We start from the raw sequence: 23,106 nt of genomic DNA, 5'->3' as shown, positions 1-23,106 counted from the left end.
GCTTATTAACAGTCGAGATAGCACGAGTCAATGTTACGTACCCAGCATCACAGATATTAAGACTTGAGCGAGTCTCGGTGTTACGTACCCAGCATCACAGATATTAGGACTTGAGCGAGTCTCGGTGTTACGTACCCAGCATCACAGATATTAAGACTTGAGCGAGTCTCGGTGTTACGTACCCAGCATCACAGATATTAAGACTTGAGCGAGTCTCGGTGTTACGTACCCAGCATCACAGATATTAAGACTTGAGCGAGTCTCGGTGTTACGTACCCAGCATCACAGATATTAAGACTTGAGCGAGTCTCGGTGTTACGTATCCAGCATCACAGATATTAAGACTTGAGCGAGTCTCGGTGTTACGTACCCAGCATCACATCTATTAGGCCTACCAACGAAAACTAGAGTCTAGATCTACTACGTTACTTTTGCTAGTCTACTGTAGATTTAGTTTTTACAAAAGCTCATACCAACTCACTCTGTCTGTCCGTCTGTCTGGTCAAAATCTTGTGCAGGTTATTTCTCCCACTTCTCATTCTCGGATCAAGTTGAAATTTTGCACAATTATTGATTGTCGAAGACAATTCATGAATCAATTTTAAAAAAGCAATTAGTTAATTGATTAGTGGAAATGTATTAAGTTTTAATTTATATAGAAAATGGAGATAAATCTTGCAGTATTGATAGATATAGCAGTAATTCGGTGGTTCTTTTCCTTATTCAGGCTTTTAATTTTTTTTAAATATCGGTATTACGGTATTATTTTGCTTGTTCATAAAATGGACCTCATTCACCAATCGTAAACAAACAACATTTACCCACGTGGTGCTCTATCTCTTCTATATAATTTACGATCTTATGTTTAATTCATGATGGTTGTCACGTGACAGATTGTTTCATTATTTTATCAATAAGATCACGTGACTAAATGTTGTTTGTTTGCGATTGGTGAATGAGGTCCATTGTAACAATGCCCTATGTTGGGTCACGTGCTTTTAGTACAGCATTTCATTGTCTCCATGACCTATTGCAGTGGTGTGACCTATTGCAGTGGTGTCCAGCCTTTATTAGTTTGGGGCCTTGCCTATTTCAGACACGCTATTCATGGGCAAATTAGCCTTCATGTTCATAAGGATATGGCCCGCGTGCCGTAGGTCTAACATCACAGTCGTAGTGCATGCGATTAATTAAAGCCTAGTTGTTTTTTTAAAGGATACGATCCTTGTACGAGAAACCTTAACTAGTAGAGTGAGAGAGAAAGTAGAGAATCAAGAGACATAGTGAGAGAAGAGACAGAAAAAGAGAATGAGACAGACAGACAGAAATGGGTTAAAATATTGTTATAATTAACTAATTAACCAAAACAGGGCAAGACATCGGCCTATTTCGTGCGCCGCTACGTACAGCTTGAGAACTCCTGTAGTCATTATTCAAGAGGTCAAGCTGAGTTCATCTTCCAAATGAAAAGTGAAGCAGGTCTGATTGAGGGTGGCATAACGCCTGTGACGTCTGGACTTTTGGTGACAACTTTTGTCTCTCCCACTACACACTTGGTTGACGTCTGCTCTGTCAGCAGAACTCTAATAACTCTTTTAACAAAACTTGGCGGGGCGACGCGGGGCTTTACATTTATTGACGCAATAAAAGTGTGTGTTTTTTCTTTCTAGATCGTCTAATGTCTGCTGGCTCTTTATGACACTGTCACACATTTTAGATCAATAAAATACTTTTCTTTCCTAATTGTATACTCTAGGCCTTGACAGAGTCGTTTATTTCAAAAAAAGAAGGTGCAATCATTATCAATTTTACCTTTATTTAATTTAAAAAAAAACCTTTTTAAACATTTTTATCAGAGAAAGCAGTTTCTTCTCCTTTTCAAGTTATCTTTTTAAATCATTGTGTTAAAACCGAGATCTTTTTGTTTTTAAATCGTGAGTCTTAGGGCCGCCCCCTTTCTGAGTCATTAATGGAAAACGAAATCCAATGACGTCTTGAAAACATAACGTCTCGCTGATTGACAATCATTTTGTTAGGTCTGTTCAGAGTCCTGAAGATGTCCTGCAATGTCCTGCATTCTTTAAACATGTTTCATCTTGAAGTTGTTACTTTCAATCTGTTGAGGTTTTAGAAAACACAAGAGACTGAAATAGTTGAGCCTGTGAGCAACAAACGACTTCACCTTTGTCTTCTTCTGTTCATGCACCTCCACAACTCTGGGAGACTTGGGGCTGCCTTTAGGAACATTGGCACAAAGTTATAATAATTTTATTTAACAAAATGTAGACTCAAGGCGCTGTAATAACATTACAAACACAGACACGAAAGATAAAATGACAGTTAATCTAAAAAAGTTTTAAACAGATAGGTCTTAATGTTCTTCTTAAAAGTGGTATAGCATGTTGTCTGTCTGAGGAAAGTGAGGAAAACCAAACATACAAACGAAGTTTGTGTGTGTATGTCGTGAAAGACGCTCATGCTATTCGAATCTTTAGAGCTGACCCCCTCCCCTCTTTTTATGCGTCATTGCTTCTGTTTAAAAAAAAAAAGCACAATTTAGATTTTAAATCCAATTAATGCTAATTACTCGATCAATATCTGTTTTAGACTTTTTTTTTTTGGTCTCACATCTTTCAAACACTTTTCAAAGTTCTCACGGTGTCTGGAAGACACAAATGATCTAATCCTGGACTATATAGGGCCTATATATCAAAAGAGTATTCATTAGTATTTGTCCTTCTTTCATTTTTTGTTAAATCGCGATCTGATTGAACAACGCCTCTCAGGCGTAGACCTTTTTTTTTTTATTTTATTCTCCCATTGTTGACACCAGGCTAGAACTTAAAATGGCAGTTTTGTGAGTAATATCCGTTCAACCGTAAAAGTTCATCGACCTCTGACGGTTTTCTTTTTGCACTCAATACTTCAGCAGCGGCGTCTCCACATCATTGGACCTCTGGGGAGTGGCACTAGATTTCTGTTCTTGTTCCAACTTCACAATGAAATACTAGACCCTTAGAAAATGTTTCTAATGTTCAATGAGTTATAGGCCCTACCAGTGTTCCCCAAACTGTGCCCAGTGGAACCCTAGTGTTCCACAAGATTTGAATAGTTGTTCCAAGAACTATTTAAATAATTAAGTAGTAGGCCACCACGTGAATAAAACTCTCTTAAAAATGAATTAAACTAAATAAGCTCTCTTTAAAAAATAAGCAAAGTGTTCCGCTAATTAGCCTACTCTAAATGTGCGAAGTGTTCCGTTAAGGACACAGTTTGGGAAGCACTGAGTTATATTATTCTTGCGTAGTTTTTCTACCTACGCCCACGTCACGTGACCTATATTGACACTCACTTTACAGTTTTGTCTCCCCCTGTCAATAATTTCTTTTCGATAACGCGCGCAGGTCTGTGCACGTGACTGTAGACTGCAGCTCCCCATGTCTCCCTCTGCTATACACGTCGCACACACACACACACACACACGAGAAACATTCGGGAAAATCCGGAAAACGTCCAAAGCTTTGTATTTTGTTAGTTAATGCTTTTGTTATGTTGGCTTATTTATTTAGTTTTTTTTTTTAGTTCAGATTTAACTGATGTGTATAAAAAACAAATTTATGAAAAACAAAGCTATTTGGTATTGTTTAAACAAGGGGGCCGGAGTGGAGAGAAACAAAACAAAAAGGTTGGGGTCTGAAATAAATGTCTTTGTCCTTTGTGCTACATGGGCCTGTCAGTATGAACGACACGCGAAGACCAAGTATGGACACAGAACTTTAATTGTTAAGACAAAGAGAAGGCCAGCCGAAAGACAGCAGATGTTCGTTAATAAGAAAAGAAAGCAAGGCTTACTGGTGCTTGTTCTGAACTGAATCATGTGACTTGGTGTTTGGTTTACTTGTCGTGCTTTTGTACGCCTGTATATACAGTGGAGTTTTGCTTCGTTCAAATTCATAAAGATGAAAAGAGTTCGAATTACACTTCAACAATTACAATAACTGAATACTACCAAAGATTTGACAAAGTGTATTCCCTTGTAAGGGAAGTCCTTAAACTCAAATGTCAAGGGTTTCCATAGTTTATGTTTGCCCTTGCTTGACAAGAAGTCCACTGAAGTCCCAAATTTCTCTGCAACAGTTTTTTTTTTAGGAGAGTCAACGTCTTGCTGCAATGTCCTGTTCTTTTCAGTTCTAAGACTTTGGACTTAAGAAATTGACAGAGAGCTTAGAAAATGGCATTATAGCATCTAGTGATAGGTGGATGTAGCTCAGTAGGGCCTACATAGAGGCTGTATGGAACATATATGTGATGGGGATTACAACTCAGTAGGGCCTACATAGAGGCTGTATGGAACATATATGTGATGGGGATTACAACTCAGTAGGGCCTACATAGAGGCTGTATGGAACATATATGTGATGGGGATTACAACTCAGTAGGGCCTACATAGAGGCTGTATGGAACATATATGTGATGGGGATTACAACTCAGTAGGGCCTACATAGAGGCTGTATGGAACATATATGTGATGGGGATTACAACTCGGTAGGGCCTACATTAAGGCGGTTAGGGGGTGTTGGTGGATCTGTCTTTGTCCATCACTAGGCACACCTACCCAGAATAAGCCAGTGGACGTCGATACATGTTATAAAGTTACCAGAAACACAAACCATTCGATGTTGAGAAATCCATAGATGGCAGCATGTTGAAGTATTTCCCGCTGGCTTGTTATATAGATGGCAGCATGTTGAAGTATTTCCCGCTGGCTTGTTATATAGATGGCAGCATGTTGAAGTATTTCCCGCTGGCTTGTTATATAGATGGCAGCATGTTGAAGTATTTCCCGCTGGCTTGTTATATGTTGGGGGGGGGGGGCGCTAAGGCGTACAGCGCATGCGCAATTTTCTATGTTTGATTCGAATGAAACTTCGATTTGTGCGAGTTCGAATTGTCTGGATTCCACTAAAGTCTAGAACTTTGTTTTCTTGCTCTGTAAGTATCACGTGACATTACTATCGCAGGATACGAACAAATGTCGCATGAGATTTCTTGTCCCTTCGCGTACAAACACGGCTACAATTCACGTCTTTTCGCGGATTTACGCCGCCACTCTGCGACTTAGAAAATGTTAGTAGAAAAGTAGATATAATATCGTACACTAACACCAATATTGCCTATTTGAAACAGTGCTCTTGAATGATTGTTATTCACGCTTTGTCGCCCTTGCTCTTCGACACAACCGATTTCTCTCCCTTTATCTAGATCTATCCTCTCTCCTTCTTTTATTTGTCTGTCACATTTTGTTGACTACAATTGACATCATCAATGTTGTGTCCCCTTTGTTTGCTGGCTCGTCAACTTGGTAGTCGTCTGACTTTTTTTAAACGCTAGACTGTCTAGTTGACATCACAATTACAAGGAGACACACACACACACACAAGAAAAAGTTCAATTTCCCGCAAGATCTGTCTTCAATAGAACAACAGGCCACTTGATTTCAGACTTGAATAGTTGACTAGTTTGTACTGGCTTCCGTGATGAATTCGGTGATTCACACTTGCTGGAATGTGACTTTCTTGAGAAATGACTAGTCAGTGAATAGATCTAGATCTGTGTACATTAACAGCCCTTAAATTATGAACATAACTGTTCATGGAGGAATCTTTTCAAAACAAAGGTGTCTTTCTGTCCTGTAAGAAATGTCATCTTTCTGTCCTGTAAGAAATGTCATCTTTCTGTCCTGTAAGAAATGTCATCTTTCTGTCCTGTAAGAAATGTCATCTTTCTGTCCTGTAAGAAATGTCATCTTTCTGTCCTGTAAGAAATGCCATCTTTCTGTCCTGTAAGAAATGCCATCTTTCTGTCCTGTAAGAAATGTCCCTATCACATAGGGACATAAAAAGCTTCGGTACTGTATGCCGACAATAAAATCATTATCAGTGAGCATGCTTAAACCAGAAGACATGAAGGAAGGAATTGTAAGATAGTAATATGTAGGCCTTTGCCGTAAACATCAGAGTGAAAGCCGGACACTTTAGGCTACTGCCACTAGACCGAGGACGCGACCTTAAAAAGGAGGACATGTCCTTGTTTTGACGGACGTGTGGTAACCTTACACATGTGAAGCTAAGTGGTGAAACAATACATGGTGCAATAAAAAAAAAGTAGTTAATAAAATGTTTTGTAAGAAATGGGGAAGAAAATGTGTCAAGAAATGATGTCCATTGCTGAGGAAATAATGGCGATCTACGAAGCACACACGAATCACGAGCTTTTTTCTCAGCAACACTATTTTAGTCTTATCCTGTAGTTTGTGAATGTTTCTTTTATAAATCATTAGGCCTACTGTATCCGACAAATATTGTCCTGTTGAATGGGTATTTTTACTGCAGTGGCAATGAACTGGCACCTTAGTATACACACCAAACAAAAATTGTAATATAAAAAGATTCCAATGTTATATGCTGTAAAGTTGCTGGGAATGTTGGTGTCAAAGTGGTAAAAAAAATATCAGCTGCCTCTTGATTTTGTTGAATGAAAAAAAATTACTTCATTTTATTTCGCCTGCACTGAAAAATAAAAAAAAAGAAATGGAAAAATGTAAATTCCATCCGAATTCCAATGCTATTAGCTATAGGGCAGCTGTTAACAGAAGAATTCAGAACAGATGTATGGCCATCATTGAACGTATCATATTACCCAGAAATCTTAAGGTGGGCAATTGTTCAGGAATGTTCTCTTTGTAAAACAATTTCAAGGAAGGCAATAGGGGCATACAATTATCAATAACATTGTTATGTAGGTTGATTGGACTATGTTCTATCAGGTTCAAGGCTTAACTGAGTCAGTATTCTATTATTTGATAGAAACTGCAGATTCAGAATGAAGTCTCATTGTGTGTTTGTGTAAAAAAAAATGTTAAAATTAAAGTTAAAATCTAAAAATGCTCATGTACAAATGTCATTGTGTATAGAAGCTAAGTCTTTGTTATACTGAGTCAGTTGTTACAGCGAATATAAAAAATGAACAACAAAAAAAAAACAACCAACAACAACAACAAATTTTCACAAATATTGCAATTATTTGTTACAAGAAAAAGGAATTCTATTACAATTCTATATGTGCGTCTGTGTGGATACAAAGTTGTTCTGTTCAAATATTTGTCTACTAAAATAAATAAAAGCCTTTGCTTCAAAAGAGTTTTTCAATTATTTTTTTTTTAGCTCAATGTAATAACCTGTTTAGCCAGTACTCTTTAATATTAAAGTTTATTTTAGCCTAATCTCATAGAGTTTTTATTTTCACAAAAGGTGACATATTTAGTGTTTTTTAAATTTTTTTTACAGTGTCGTTATAACAGTGTGTAATACCCATATAACAGTATGTAATACCCAATAATTTACTTAGTATTCTTGTGTAAATAACTTCACTATAGAATTCATTTTTTTTTTTGGCACAGCTGTAGGAACCCTCAGGCAATTTAGTAAAGTGACTGACCATCATGTGGCCAAACATGGATTTGACTGTGACCACTTCACTCCCAGCAACCGGCCACACTCCATCAAATTCAACTACTCACTCTGTGAGCTCACTCCAGTGCATGCGCTCCGGGGGGTGGACATGTATAGGAAGGATGGCCTCTGCAGTTCTCATCTCTTCAAGCTCTGGCCCATTGCGCTGAAGGATTCTGGTGTTGCAGTCGATGACCTGGACTTACCCAAGGTGGTAAGTATGCCATGCTGTACAAGTGTCAATACTTTGTTCTATCTTGAGACTCTTAGAGAGGACTGAAAGTCAGACCAAACCGTGAGAGAGAATCTGACATTTTCAAATGTGACATTGACTTAAGTAGCCAACAATTGACAAGAAATTGCTTTAGCCTTGATCCCATTGCCATATATTGATTTGGTTAATTAAGTAGTTAATTATATAGCATAAATGTCAGAACCAATTTAGTTTTAGTTGCGCCATGTTAGTATTAAGGGACATGGTGACCAAGCGGTGAATCTAAATCACTTGGCTTCTTAACCAAGGAGGCTCAGTGAAGACTGGATTCTGAAGTTCACCTTGTTTAGGATGCCCCTGAGTCCACCCAGTTGTGTTGGGTACCTGACATATATTGTGCTGGTCACATGATACCCTCATTAACCTGCAGCCATAGACACAGATAATCTTTACATCATCTAGCTCCATCCACCACAAGGTATGAAAAGGGGGTACCTACCAAGTGATACCAACTTTTCTGCAGATTATTTATTATCCATTTCAAAATTTAAATATTTCTGTTTTTTTTTTGTGTGTTTTTTTTTAACTTCAAAGTATGTAAGCCTTTATATTTTTTTTTATAATGTTTTTACCTGCTAAGCATATCACCTTCCCCTTTCCTTAGTTGAACTGTTGGAGCACCACGCAAGATCTGTTGACTGTCTTCCATCATTCTTCTCTGCCTTTTGCCTTGGATAGAATTTCATTCAAGCATATCCATATGTTTATATAAAAATGCATATATGATTGACAGCTAAGTTGTCAATTTATTTTTTTTTAAATATGTAAAGAAAAAGATTTTGAGCAAAAGTATTTTTAAAATAATAACAGTCTTTAGATCTTATTAGATCAAGGCAGTACTAATCAATGAAATCTCTTTCAGTTCTCATCCCCTATGTCAGTCAAAAGAAGATACAAACCTTTAAAAATTCAAAAACAGAGAAGAAAGACCATTCAGAGCATTGATGAGATTTTCCAAGAAACTTCATGTGGAGATCTTCAGTCCAGTAAATCAGAGAATATGTCCAAGTCTCAACCAACACTTGTCCCTGTTGACACCTCAGGGGCTGGATTTCAAAGAATGGCTTCCTTCAGGAGGTCCATGAAGGAAGAAGAGATAATGAGTGAGAGAGACAAACAGAAGAGGAGGAGGAGGACTGTAACTGGAGTGCCAGAGAATATCATGCAGGTAACTCATTCAAAACTTCAATTTATTTCCATTATTTCAATGGAAGATCATTTGTACATTTTAATGAAATATTATTTTAAGGAAAGATCATTCAGATTGCTATATCTACTACATCACTGTGCATATATATGTATATATTTGGCTGCCTGGTCATGCGGTTTGCAAGCTGGACTGTTGTTCTGACTTATTGATGGTTATGGGTTCAAACCATGCCCGCTCCCATATATATATATATATATATATATATATATATATATAATCGTATTGTTGAAAATAGATTAGATTTAATTGAAAATTTATAATATCAATTGATTTTCTGTTTTATATTGAAGGAAATTGAGCAGTTTGAAAGAGGTCGACAGTTAAATAAAGACCGAACACGAAATTATAGTCTGGATGACCTTGACCAGAAAGATCTTGATGCCAAAGATGAAGTAATGCAGCAGTACCTCCAAGAAATTGAGTCAGCCATTGCCGAGAGAGAAGAGGAGGAATATGCCATACAGAAAGAAGCAAAGCTGCTCAAGTTTTTGCCCTGCCGGCGTTCTCGTTCTCTTCCACGCTGTATGAAACTTATATCAAGCTCTCACAAGGATGGCTTGACACGATCATCTCTCTACCTCAAAAAACACCAGAAGGGCCAGTCTGATGAGTTTAAATTGAAGCAGTCTAGCGAAGATATACATAGCAAGTTTACCAGTAGCCTTAGTTTGGGTAGCCAGAGGTCAGCAAGGTCATCTAAAAGGTCAAGCATCATTGGGGAGAAAATAAAATCTTTGGTGAGCAACACTCTGAAGCCACGACCAAAGTCCATGGACTTTGATTTGATTGATAATGAAGAGTCCAAGACTAAAAATAACAGCTCCAAAACATTAGCCAGATCTTCCAGTTTAACTCAGACAAACATAGCAAGCATGCCTGAAAGTAAGGCCACTATTATTTATATTATCTGTTCATTTTATATGTTTCATTAATCTTTTCTTTTTCAGTCTTGTCAGAAAATTAAACTAATGATTTTGAATTATCAAAAATAATTGTGATTGTATCAATAGAATATAACACTTGTATCTATATAATTAAAAAAAATGTTGTATTGTCATCTATGTATTTTTAAAATATAGTTGTGTTATAAAAGATGATGATTAGATGATGATTGTATCATTAAAAGTATAACAAACAACTTCTTTGTTTTTATTTACAGCCACCATGTCTAGGGCTCCATCCAGCGAGTCGCAGGTTGGACCAGGTACTTACTACTATTTCAATCACACTTTACCAAGAGCCCAAGCTAAAAAATATGACTTCCCATGGGACTCGCTGCCTAAAGACTGGACAACATCTGTGAAATTGAGAGAAATTTCAAAAAGGAGAAAGGAAGATCGCCAAAGTTCCTCTGGTATGTGTTCGTTATGTATTAGAGTAAGTTTTCCCTGCCTCAAAGTCCTTACAGAGAAGCTTTAAATGAAGAAGATAATGTACAAGAGACTAGTCCCTATTCACAAAACATTTACTTAGGGCTGCTTTCTCTTGTGGTCCTTCTACTGATTGGTGGTACTTCTAAGGTACACAGTCTTCAACCTCACGCTATAAATGTAAAGTTCAGAAGTGGATTTTATTTCGTTGCATCTAGTAAAAAAGAATCACTGCTTCATTCCTGGCCAACTTAAGAAATCCTTCAATTTGTCTTTTTTGTTAAACAAAGGGTTTTACAACTTAAAAAAAAACAAATATTTTAAAATGGGGATAAAATGAACTAAATTAGAAAATACAAGTTTGAATCTCCAACAATATTTGTTTTTATGAAATGCTGCATGTGTGTTACAACTAAAAAGTTTTATATACCATAGACCACTTACAACCTATAATGTATATTCTGTTATCTGTTTCAGTTTAGAACATGAAGTATATTTTATTTAATCTCTAGGTAACTGGAGTCAGAGTGGATATAGCAGCAACAGACAATCCCTTGAGTCTGATACTAAGTCAAGTCACCTGTCAACAACATCACAGTATTCTCTTGGGAAAGATTCTGGTAGAGATTCTATCAGATACTCTGTAGAAAGGTGAACACACAAGATCTTGTTTCTGTTAGTTTTTATACTTCATTTCATGAAACATGTCTCTTAGTAAACTCATTCTCTTGGCAAACTCATAATTCTCTTATTAAGTCAAATTGCCTTTATTAAAAATGTCATAATTTGCATGAATATCATTAGCACTCTGTAATATAGGTTGAAAAGAAATTATATTTTACTGTCTTTGTCTACTTCAGACATGTAATTGTCAAGTGTAATTTATATATATTTGAACAATTGTCACTTTTTTCTGATTAATTTAAACATCTGCATTAAAGGGTTTAACACTGATAATGCAAATGTATTCCTTACTCCCTCAAAAACTGTTCTTCTTAACTTTTTAAGATTTCTCAAGTTTTGAAAAGGAATACAAGTAAAATTCTTCACCTGCTTTTGTTAAAAAGAAAATACTTTTAAAAATTTTAAAGAATTACAAAAATGTTTCCCCAGAGATGGACTGGACACTGGCTACATGGGAGATGCTGCCAGCAATGAATCTATTTCTGATACCAAGTCCATGTCCAACACTGATAGTGACGAGTGGCTTCGATCCCTTGCAGAGAGGGCAGCTAGCAGAGAGGATGTCACTTCAACCAGTGCTGAGGCTCTGGCAAACCTGTCAAGGCTAACCAAACAAAATATTAGAAATTTAGATATTTTGGTGCCTGGGAGAAAGAGTTTTCATCGCAAAAGAAATAACTTTGAAGACGATGGAGAGTCGTCCGTGTATTCTCTGGATACTGAAGGATTTTACACATCGTTTCACAGTGATAGTGGATTGAAGAGGAGCACCACCACTTTGTTGGATGAGGATGACATTGATGACATGGTCACACCTGGACTTAGGGATACCAAAAGTCTCCAGAGCATGGTCAGCTACAATGTTTTGGAAGGTGCCTTTTTCAAAACCTTTGATGATGAAGGGAGTGACACTCTGACCTCTGCTTCCTCTATTTCTGCCCCAAATTTGTCATCATGGGCTGTAAAAAAATCAGAGGAACACGCCTTAAAAGAGAGAGCATCAGTGATAGATGATGCATCTAAAAATGGGAATGTCGCGAAGAAGGGTAAGAAGGCTCCACCCCCTCCACCTAGAGTGTCAAGCATGGGGATAGCAGGCATAAAACCTGACAGCAATGAATCCCTCAGGGTCAACTCATTGACAGAAAACAATGAAGCATCGCCCGAGTCTTCAGATCATGAAGTCATCTACGCCAGGTTGAAGAAGAAGACAAACATTTCTGTCCACGGCTTCCCATCTTGGTGTGTTGGAAACACAAGTGATGAGGAGGACACCACAGCCAAGAATGCTCTCAGCGCATCACAAGAACGACTCTGTGCTGAATCTTCAGAGGTGGAAGCAATGTTTTCATCTGGAAAAGAATCCTGGCTATCAGGGACCCTTCCACGAGGTCAGACCAGCACCACCATACAGTCAACTGAAACTACCAACTCTTGGCCAAGAATTAAGCGACCATTCAGCCTTCAGGCAGGAATCCTAAAAACTCCGGAGAAGGACAAAGTGAAGATATCTGGCAATCCTAAAACCTTAAATTTTGACCCTGTGGTGAGTCTCTTTGATGCCCAATCCCCACACAGTGTTCAACTCCCTTTGTCTCGGCTGTCTTCATCTGACGAGAGTGCCTCCTCACCTACCAATGACATGTCTTCACTAGTCAGTCAGAATAATACTCCATCCAATACCAAGCCACAAAACTTATCAGATGACAAAAAGTTAAATGAAAGCATTTCAAAGTACCGTCCAACTTTTTCACCCATTTTAGAATCAAAAACATCAATGGCTAACACCACAGTAAGTGAAAAGTACTTATTTTTTAAAAACTTATTTCACTATTAGTAGGTCTAAAATACCAAGTAATCCAGCAAACAGTACAATTTTTTTTACTGTGGTTCCAAATTGTTTTCTGATATTTAGCAAAAAAAAAACAACAAAGGCCTTGATAATTTTACATTTTTCATAAACAAAAATCATTTCTGTTAAGGTTAATTACAAATCACTGTCTACAAACTTAGTTATTTAAGATTTAATACTCAGTAGATTTAAAATGTAATTCTCTCTAGCCTACATATTAATAGAAATGCTTTTACTCATATAAACTAGAATTATTGTTATTTACAATTTGTCCTGTCCTGGGTGATAAGTTTGAAGATTAAGGTGGAATGCAATATTTCACAAGGCTGTATTTACTGTTTTCAATTAGTCTGGATATTGAATGTTATACTGTAGTTAACTTATCAGAGAGCTCCAAATCATAAGAAATTTTTAAAGCCCAAAACTTGGTTTGTCAAAGATACATTTGGATTCAACCAAATTTAATTTGTTAACAGTTTTAATTTTTATTTTGTTTTTAGATTCAGAAGAACAGTTTATCATCAGATGAAAATGTTTTGATACAAACTTCTCAAGAAAGAAATTCACGTGGCCAGCCAGATGTTTCCACCTACTCCAGTGACCTGTCTACCATACATTCCATATCTTCCTTGTCACTCTCATCATTTGACAGTTTTGATATGTCACCAACAGCACCTCTTTTTAAGCAAAAAAAATCCAATGACTCTTTGAGCAGCAGTACCAGCACAATAGCTCTGTCTGACATTGACACCACCAGTCTGACACATGTAACAATGGTGGATGGGTTATCCCTGTCAGGTTCTTCTACATCTTTGAGCTGGGACAATGATTACACTCCAAACACCACGCCACTGATAACACCCATCAGAAAGAAAAGTGCTAACAATGTGCACAATCATGACTCTTCTGTGAACAGCTCCTTATATAATTACAAAGACACTATGGTTGAGAGTAGCCCAGTTGTAAAACTGTTACCAAACCCAGCATCTGCATCATCATCTTTCAACTTGGATTCAACAGCAGCATCACAGTCCAGCTCAGAACAAAGTCTTTCTGTTGAACAATTTTACAATCCAAGTAATCAAGTTCTCTCAGGAAGCCAGAAAAACTGTTATGTTAGCAGTGATAGAAATAACAATAAAACTGTTTCCTCTCATCAGCCTGCCAAATCTCAGTCTACTTCATCTCTAGGTCAGGAGAATTCCCACATCAGCCATTACCATACAAATGATCAAAACAAATTAATTAGTGAGCCTCATCAGAGGATGTCATACTCTGGAAAAGACAGAAGAAGGAGCACTCCTGTCACAAATAATAATATCAGCCATGAGTCAAGCACTTCTGCTCACAGTGGTAATGAGAGTGGGGGTTCCAATGGGAGCTACAAAGATGTAGTCAGGAGGCGAAGGAGTGGCACTGATGTGTACAGCCCAGCTGACAGTGGCTTCGGCTCTCCTTCCAAAACCCTCCAGTTTGGCTACCCACCCAATCAAGAATTGAGTCTGAATTCTCAACAGAATTCAAAAATGCCTAAAATCAAACAAACATTCCACTCTGACTCTAAACCTTACAGCATTCAAAAATCCACCAATGATAGTAATTATGCAAGATCAGATTATCCTGTTAAAGCTTTAAGTTCGATCCCTAGCCAATCAGAAGAGTCACTGACTTCTCAGTTTTCTGTCAGCTCAACTAATCAGTTGATTGGGAAAGTACTGAAAACTGATTTGTCTCAGCCTGTTCTACACTCCAGTACTTCAAGTGAGTCTCTTCAGTCCAGCAGTTCTGCTGGACGTTCTGATTCCTATCGAGTCGCCTTGTTGGAAGAAACTGATCAGTTGAAGTTAGTTAGCAAAAAAAACTCAAGAGCCCATAGCTCTGGGAGTTCTATAAGTGCCATGAAACCCAATGATGCTTTAGTACGTTTTGCTCAGTCTAGAGCACTGACAGTCCCAGGACCAACCTATGGTGAAGATAACATTAGCCGGGCTGATTCCTATAGATGTGCTGTGGGTAACACCATGGGTGCTCAGGTGGGAGACATTGCCAACAGGAACAGCTCCTATCGACTAGCAACAAACGAAGAGGACATCATTATCACAGACAACAGGATGGATTCCTGCAATCTATGGACTGGAAAAACTGGCGGCACCAGGGATATCAGACGGATGGGGATCACAGATATAGATCAGTTGAAGCAGTATAAAAATGACACAGACAACAGAAACAGCAGTAACACTCTTCACGCCAAAAAAATGTTGGGTGTAAAGAAAGAGACAGATCCAGGCAAAGCTTCACCTTCAGAACAAAAGAAACTTCTGCGACAGACCAGCAAAGACAGAGCCAAGCAGCAAAAGACACAGTCCTCCACTTACATCAGATTTGATCCTATATTTGAAAGTGGGGAAGATCTTAGAGCCTCCAGTGAGTCCCTCCGCCCTCCATCCATAGTGACCCTTAAAACTTTAGCTTCTACTGAGGAGTACAATGCTATGCTGGCAGAAAGTGCTCAGGCTGTTGCCCAAAGGTCTAGGTCATCATCACAAACTAGGCAGCGTTCCCTTTCTCAGGGAAGGAAATCTTCAGAAGAAAAGCCTGGTCTGACAATATTCAATAGCATCAAGACCACTTTTAAATCAATTGGTGGAAAAGACAACACAAGTAAATAAATAAAATCCTTGTTCTGCAAGTCAATAAGTCTCAAACAGAGCAGTATTTCTAATGTTTCAATCTGCATTATTAAAAACTGATAATAATACAAAGATGATTTCTAAATAGTCACAAATACAAGAAGTTTCAGTCTTGTTATGGATTAGTAGAATGCCATTGGTTAATTTGCTGATTGCCACTAATCGAAAAGTTTTATTTTGTTACATGTAGGCCCAAGAGCATTTTTTTTTGTATTTAAATGGATTCTTCTTTTATGTCTTTATAGTCTACAATTCAAAGGGTAATGGACTATTTACATTTTAAATACCTTTTTTTTATATAATTTAAGTAGCATATTTTGTTACAATAACTTGACATAACTGACATCATTTTAATGGCTCTATTCTTATAAAGGTAATCAAAAGTCATTCAAGACAAATCTAATTCTTTAGGATATACCTAATTATTAGTAATCTAATTTAATATGTGTAGGTCTACCATATTACAGAATGTATATATAGCCTATATATAATTGAATTCTTCATTATTATGTGCCTAACATGTCCACATATTTTTGAAATTTACTGTCCACAAAATTGACAGGAAACAAATTACTTTCTTGATTGCTACATTTTTTAAATTCTCTGTCACTTTTTCTAAAAATGTATTCTTGTTGATTTCCTTATAATGTCCTTTTGGTGATTTTCACTTTTAATAAGTCTTTGTCGCATCTAAGTAGACTTATGGAGCATCATATTTAGACTTATCATCATCAGATTTAGACATATCAGCATCAGATTTAGATTTATCAGCATCAGATTTAGACTTATCAGCATCAGATTTAGACTTATCAGCATCAGATTTAGACTTATCAGCATCAGATTTAGACTTATCAGCATCAGATTTAGATTTATCAGCATCAGATTTAGACTTATCAGCATCAGATTTAGACTTATCAGCATCAGATTTAGACTTATCAGCATCAGATTTAGACTTATCAGCATCAGATTTAGATTTATCAGCATCAGATTTAGACTTATCAGCATCAGATTTAGACTTATCAGCATCAGATTTAGATTTATCAGCATCAGATTTAGACTTATCAGCATCAGATTTAGACATGTTTCACATTTTTACTATTTCTTTTTTTTTTAAGCTGAAAGTTTATTTATTTAAGAGGCCAAGTTGATGAGATGATGCACACAGATTTATTGATTTTTCGGTATAAAAATAAAGTCTAGAGAGTAGCAAATGGTACCTCATGACTTTGTTTTTCGCATCAAAAGGGCAGTAAATAAGGGAATCTACAAAGTTATAAAGCTTAAGATTCTAAGTATTCTTAGTACTCTGTCTTGTGGCACAAATTTCACTTGCCATGATATGAATTATTCATCTTAATTGTACTCCTGATGAATGATTATCTGTTTTGACACGTGTGGTGATAGTTTTTCCTACCTGCTACTCAAGTGGCCCTCCATTAGTTTGTCATTCTTTTCATGTTTCTAAAAATCAGAATCAGACTTCCAATTGTACATGAATTTTACTTACTTTTAATGTTTTTCATTTTCATTTGTTTTACATTGTGTGTCAACATTTTTATTCTCCTCCTATTGTTCTCCTTACAGTTCAATAAATCTCATTGAAATGTTTGCAATGTATTCTTCAACTATGATTCTGATGTTTTAGTATGCTCAAAAAGGCAGCTGCAGTTTTCAACATGAGGCCATCTCTTTGAGATTGTACCCATAGTTTAATGTCATGCATTCTTAAAATTTAATTAGATTTCATTTGTTTAGATGTCATGTCTTTTATTTATTAGCAATCTGTTGTGTACATAACATGTTAGAAATCAAAATTCTTCCACTGTCAGAGTGTAGATGTAGAGTGAAGGCTTGTATTCAGATTTAAAAAGTTTTTTCTTATCAAGTCATTGTATATAGTACATTGATTGCCTGGATAAAAGAGCTTGATTTTAAATCTGGTCATATTTTTAACAAATGTATTTTACTATGAAATGTGAATGTGTTTTATCATATTTACACATTTTCTTTAATGCAATTGTCACATACATTTTTTAAATAATCTTTTTTAGTGTAATAACAATCCTCATTAAAGCTTATAATGCCGTGAGAAATTTACAACATTCCATTTTTAGCGCCCCCCGAAAGGGAAAAAAGCCATTATTAGTTTTGTGTGATCTCTCTGTCTGTCTGTCTGTTCATCTGTTTAGATTACAAAAACTAGAAAAGTTATTGGCAATCCAATAACATGAAATTTGAGCTCTGGTGCAAAGGTTACTTTTTTTTTTTCTGAAAGCAAATGTTTTAAATTAAATATGTAGGCCTTAGCAGTTTGTTTTTTTTATCTTAAAACACACAATTTTTACAATTATTCACAGTAGTAAAAAAAACTGTGGAGATTAATATTAATAATGCAGGATGTTTTCCTGTATATTTAAAAAAAACATTTATGCAAAAAGTTTTCTATTTTTCTAAAATAATTATAAAAAATGTTTGTTTTACTAAATTAAGTGATTTCTATTCTTCAAGCTACAAGTAATTTTTTTTAAAAAAGTTTATTTTTGTATTCAAAGAGAACGAAAACATTGAAATGTATATAGGTTATGGCCAAAACTTGAAATAAGCCAATTCACGAACGCAAACTGGCTATTATTGCTTCACATTGAGCTGCGAATTTGTAATAAAGGTTTTGACTATTTGATGAGTACATATTGTGAACTATGATACATCCGAATCATACCATATTGGCATGCTTTCCCCCCACCATTCTATACTATTGATGAGGTGTGAGAAAGGATAACATCCTGGAGATAACATAAATAGAAGAAAACTCAAAAATTGCATGGACTTTTGTCTATCATTGTATCATCTTATTTTTTGGACACTATTAAAGCCCACAAAACATTATGATGTTAATGACATAACAATAATTAAACAAAAAAAAAACAACTTCTATACCAAACCTAATGGACAAAAATAAAAACACACAAAAAAATACATTAATCATAATAAACAAGCAAAATATCTTCTTAAATATATTATCTTAGGGCAACAAATCCACATTTACAGCCATATATCCTTATATTGTAAGAATTATTTCCCTTTTTCTCACAATGTAATCACTGTCAAATTAATAAAAAGAAGTCACAGTACTCTCAGCCAACCATATTACAAAGGAATGTACTGGTTACCAGGTAATGGCCAGGTATTCCCAAACATTTTGCGAAGTTGCCGGCCAAAGAAGAAGGAAACACATTTAATTTTAAGTGCATCTGGTGATTAGATATTCATTACTTTCAGTTAAGCCAGGCTCACACTGAAACATATCTATAACAATCTTTCATTGATACATAGGACTATATCTATTAATAATATAGTAAGAACTCTGCTCCTGTACCAACGCTTATGGTGCGCACCAGCGCATTGTTCAACACTAGTGATGGACAGATATTGAGACGAGTTTTCACACGGGCATGGTGTGTAAAGCACAGGATTTAAGAACCGAGGGGTCTGGAGTTCGAAGAATATGAATTTCTGGATTTTTAGGGCGCCTTTGAGTCAACCCAACTCTGTGTACCGGATATTGGGAAAAAGTAAATGCGGTTTGGTCGTTGTGATAGCCACATAGTACCCCCATAAAACGGTTTTTAAAAAGAGTTACAGTAGACCTCCAAATCCGGCCATGATTTTTATACATACTCTGTGCGCTATGGTTAAGGTTACCAGACGACGTTTGCCTAAACTGTGAAAGGGACCGCTAGGTCACTGCTGTTTACTGCAAAGGCTTTTATTTTCTATAATCCTACAAATGAATTCTTCATATCTTTTGGTTAAAGAACAAATGTTCCCTTGAAAGACCAAAAGATGTAAAACTTCAACGTGTGAGTGGCAAGATAAATGCGCGTGAAAATAGCATGGCAAGAAAAAGCGTGTAACGCTGAGATACTGGCTCGAGTGGGTCTTCCCAGCATCTTTACTATCTTCAGACAATAACGTCTGCAATGGTTTGGTCATGTCCGCTCCGGAGGATATTCCAGCTACCCGTCGCCTCAGCGTGGCCCTCCGGTGGAAACATCCAGAGGTGGATCTGGACAGGCAAAGAACGAGTAGCGAACCAGGCCTTCTAGCAGGTCTCCCTGGGTGAGCTTTTGTTTTTTTTTATCTCACTCGGGGTGGGGATGGAACAAGTAACTGCAACCCAGTCCAAAAAGTCCGCCACGCCGTTCCACAAAGGGGGTCGTCATCAGTTCCGGATTGCTGGATTGGCGGCCCTCGCACGGAACAGTGGCGGTTACAGTATAGGAATATGAGACAAGCTCCCCGCAGTTAGCGCTGTCCCTGACACTTATAGCGGGTGACTTAAGACTCGGGGACGGTGCGCTGTGTACGCGGCACGGCCCGGTCTGGCCCAGTCAATCGATATGGTCGTCTACCGCTGGGTGCCCTCAGACAGGACAGGGGTGAAGAGCCCCATGTCCAGGCCTGGTGGTTGGATAAAAGCCTTTCTAACCATCAACGGGATAATGGCGCCTCCGGCGCCGATTCCCTACTGGACTTCATCGAAGGTCATGTCCGCTGGACCGAAGACGATCGTATCCCGCCATCTCGCTCAAGAACAACTGCACGTCCCCATCTCCAATCTGTGGATGTTATCCAATTGGGACGTCAAAGTAGTGGACGTACAGGACGTCGATATTAACACTGGACCGCACTGTGTGGAGAGAGACGGTGACAAAGAAAACATAACACTGGACCGCACTGTGTGGAGAGAGACGGTGACAAAGAAAACATAACACTGGACCGCACTGTGTGGAGAGAGATGGTGACAAATAAAACATAACACTGGACCGCACTGTGTGGAGAGAGACGGTGACAAATAAAACTTAATATCGCGAACAAGCATTGGCATTAGCTCTGAAAGAAAAGCGAGCCAATACAAAAAATGGCGGGTCCCTCTACCACCAAAACGAATTCCCCATTGTCAACAAGTCACATACACACGTGCTTTAAGAGATGAATGATAGGTATTCTACAGCCAACTAGTGATCCTTAATATATAGCACCAACCAATCAACGTTGAGTGTTCGCTGTTGTCGTTTGTGTTTATGAACTAACTTTGTATTCAAGATGTCGGCTACCCTAGTGCTAGTAATAAAACAAAGAGGTGATCTCGTACATTCTCAGATCAAATGAAAACTTCTAAAAAAAAACAACTACGAAGCCGAATTCATTTGTGCCATGCACTCGATCTCCATCACATTTGAGACATTCCAGTGCTCTCACTGCATGTTTATAAACACATTAATTAGACTCTACATTGGATGTTTGTCATGCATATATAGTACCGTAAGGAAAGAGGTATTTTATAGTCTTATCATATCTTAGGAACTAAAGACTTCAACAATGTTCCATTGGTTGACCAGTACTGCTATTTGAAATTATTTCCAGGACAGAAAGATAAGCTTCTTTATGAGCAGTGAAATGTGTAATTAGCCTACAAGAGTTCTAATGAAACTTGTTAATCAGAGCTCCAGAATTTTTTTATTTTTTTTTTTGTATTCCCGTTTCCCGGGCTTAATGCCAACGTTGAATGCATTCACTGTGTTCAAAAGAGAGCACTAAACTATGCCTTGACTTAGTCAAAAGTATACTTCTCACAAAAGGCATTGAAGAAAATGTCTTGTATTGAGTGAACTGCTGCGAAAAGTTTTTTGTTCTGAAAAAATATGCTATATAATAAAGTCGCATTATAGCCTTTTATTTAGGCCTACTAAAGGTTCGAATAAATGTCCAGTTTTTCAAAGTTACTTTTTATGTAAAGCTTTATCCTCCTTTGGATATTTAGATATCTGCTAACCCTAGCTGTGGTCAAAAATCTTTTGTAGACCTGTGGGGGAAATGATATCTGGGAGGTTTTCTTGCAAACACACCTCAAGGAGCGATGAGTGTCGCCGCGGATCTATTTTTAATTTTTTTTTTTATGCTATGATTAAAAGAAAGAAAAAGTTTTCATTTTATCTGAATTTATTTTCAATTTTTTTGTTTCTTCTCAAACAGTTGACAATGTTTACATGAAAGTCACCAGCATAGACACAAACAAATGAACCTTACAATGAATTAAAAGGAGACATTCAGAAATCTATTGTATTCATGACCTGAAATAATAAAGCTTGTGTTACAGAACCATACAGACACAAGAAGTAAAAATAAATTACAATGACAGCTCAACAAAAACAAACATTAGACTTATGATTTTGTGCTTGGTCTAGTTACTATATGTCCACAAGCTCAACATTGATCATTAACTGACTGTCACGTCTGGTAGTGAAGTAGATGACATAAAGAAAACGGGTTCAATTTATTTCAGTAGCCACAGCTAGATTGCAGTCCTAGTCCTAATGTTGCGAAAAGTTCATCCCCAGTACGATATATTGGTAAGAATGCAATATTACAACTAATGCTGAACTCCATGGGGCATTCCTTTACAAGAATGTATAGAAAGCTTATTGCTTCATGTTTTTCTTGAACGCTTTCATCAAACAATGTCTGCGCTCCACCATGAATGGAGGCAAGACTTGAAGAGCGATGGTCTTGAGAATGCCGGGATCGACAGTGTAGAGGGACAGCTTATAGTTTGACAGCTTCGCTCGCCAGGGCACGTATCCCATATGGTTGGCGTAACAGAGGTGCCCCCTCTTTAAGGTCGCAGGATATACTTTGTAAAACCTAAAGGAAATATATAGCCAAAGACAGATCTAGACATCGAAAAGAGAACCTAAACAGACCACCAAGGCAGAACAACGGGTTCCGTATGCGCTGGATGTGGGGAAAAAATGAGATCACAGCTAGGACTGCATAGCCACGTGACATACTGTACTTAACTTCCGACTCGAAGTAGTGCCTTTTTATTCTGTTTGTTTATAGTCATAAATAGATACGGTATCTATTCAATTGACGGGAACAACTAGACATAGTATTCATAATTCTTGAATCCAATATCATTTCAAAGACTAAAGCCTATAATTAGCTTGCATAAATAATTGTATACACACACTCACACACAAACATACAGTATGAATATTTGTCAATTAATAATCACAATTCTCGCAGTTGTCAACAATTCAATGTAAGAATGTAAACAAAAATAAAAGTGCATTTCTGTTTTGTTTTACAAGTTCAACATAAGAGTCAGGACCAAAAGCAAGATGATTTTCTATTCATTATATATATTACATTTATAATACCCATATTTCAGTGGATTCAATTAAAATTTATTAACAACAAACATATCTATTTTAAATTGAAAAGGTGTCAAGGGTGACAGGGTAAATCCAGTGAAACTAAAAAAAAGTGATCAAGAGTGAGTGCCTTAGACTCCAGTGCTATGAATAAATAGGTACCATACTACAAACACAATACTACATAGATTGAGCAGAGACATTTTCTTCCAGACATTGGAATCACAATGTGGTTGAATTATAAGTGTATACACAAAATAAGATTAATGAATCAAAGACGAAAGATAATTTAAAAAAA

At 37.0% G+C, this 23,106-nt stretch overlaps 2 protein-coding genes across 2 annotated transcripts in view; one reads left to right on the top strand and one right to left on the bottom strand.

Annotated features, from left to right (window-relative positions):
• The window catches only part of LOC106058697 (serine-rich adhesin for platelets-like), a 59,275-nt gene extending 41,004 nt beyond the window's left edge, over positions 1-18,271 (top strand). Inside the window, exons 2-8 of the mRNA XM_013216177.2 lie at positions 7,460-7,725; positions 8,648-8,953; positions 9,286-9,877; positions 10,155-10,349; positions 10,878-11,016; positions 11,479-12,841; positions 13,402-18,271. Coding sequence (XP_013071631.1) covers positions 7,460-7,725; positions 8,648-8,953; positions 9,286-9,877; positions 10,155-10,349; positions 10,878-11,016; positions 11,479-12,841; positions 13,402-15,570 — 5,030 coding nt within the window. The 3' untranslated portion in view covers positions 15,571-18,271. The remainder of the gene's footprint in view (positions 1-7,459; positions 7,726-8,647; positions 8,954-9,285; positions 9,878-10,154; positions 10,350-10,877; positions 11,017-11,478; positions 12,842-13,401) is intronic.
• On the bottom strand, positions 16,292-16,672 carry LOC129926697 (surface protein-like). The gene has a single exon (XM_056032295.1). The coding sequence runs from the start codon at positions 16,670-16,672 to the stop codon at positions 16,292-16,294; it is 381 nt and encodes a 126-aa protein (XP_055888270.1).
• Positions 18,272-23,106: the final 4,835 nt, after the last annotated feature.

This window comes from Biomphalaria glabrata, chromosome 6 (genome assembly GCF_947242115.1).
Source record: "Biomphalaria glabrata chromosome 6, xgBioGlab47.1, whole genome shotgun sequence".
In the NCBI taxonomy this organism is placed as follows: domain Eukaryota; kingdom Metazoa; phylum Mollusca; class Gastropoda; family Planorbidae; genus Biomphalaria; species Biomphalaria glabrata.
Note: the sequence above shows the minus strand (reverse complement) of the source record. Positions and strands in the feature narration are given on the sequence as shown.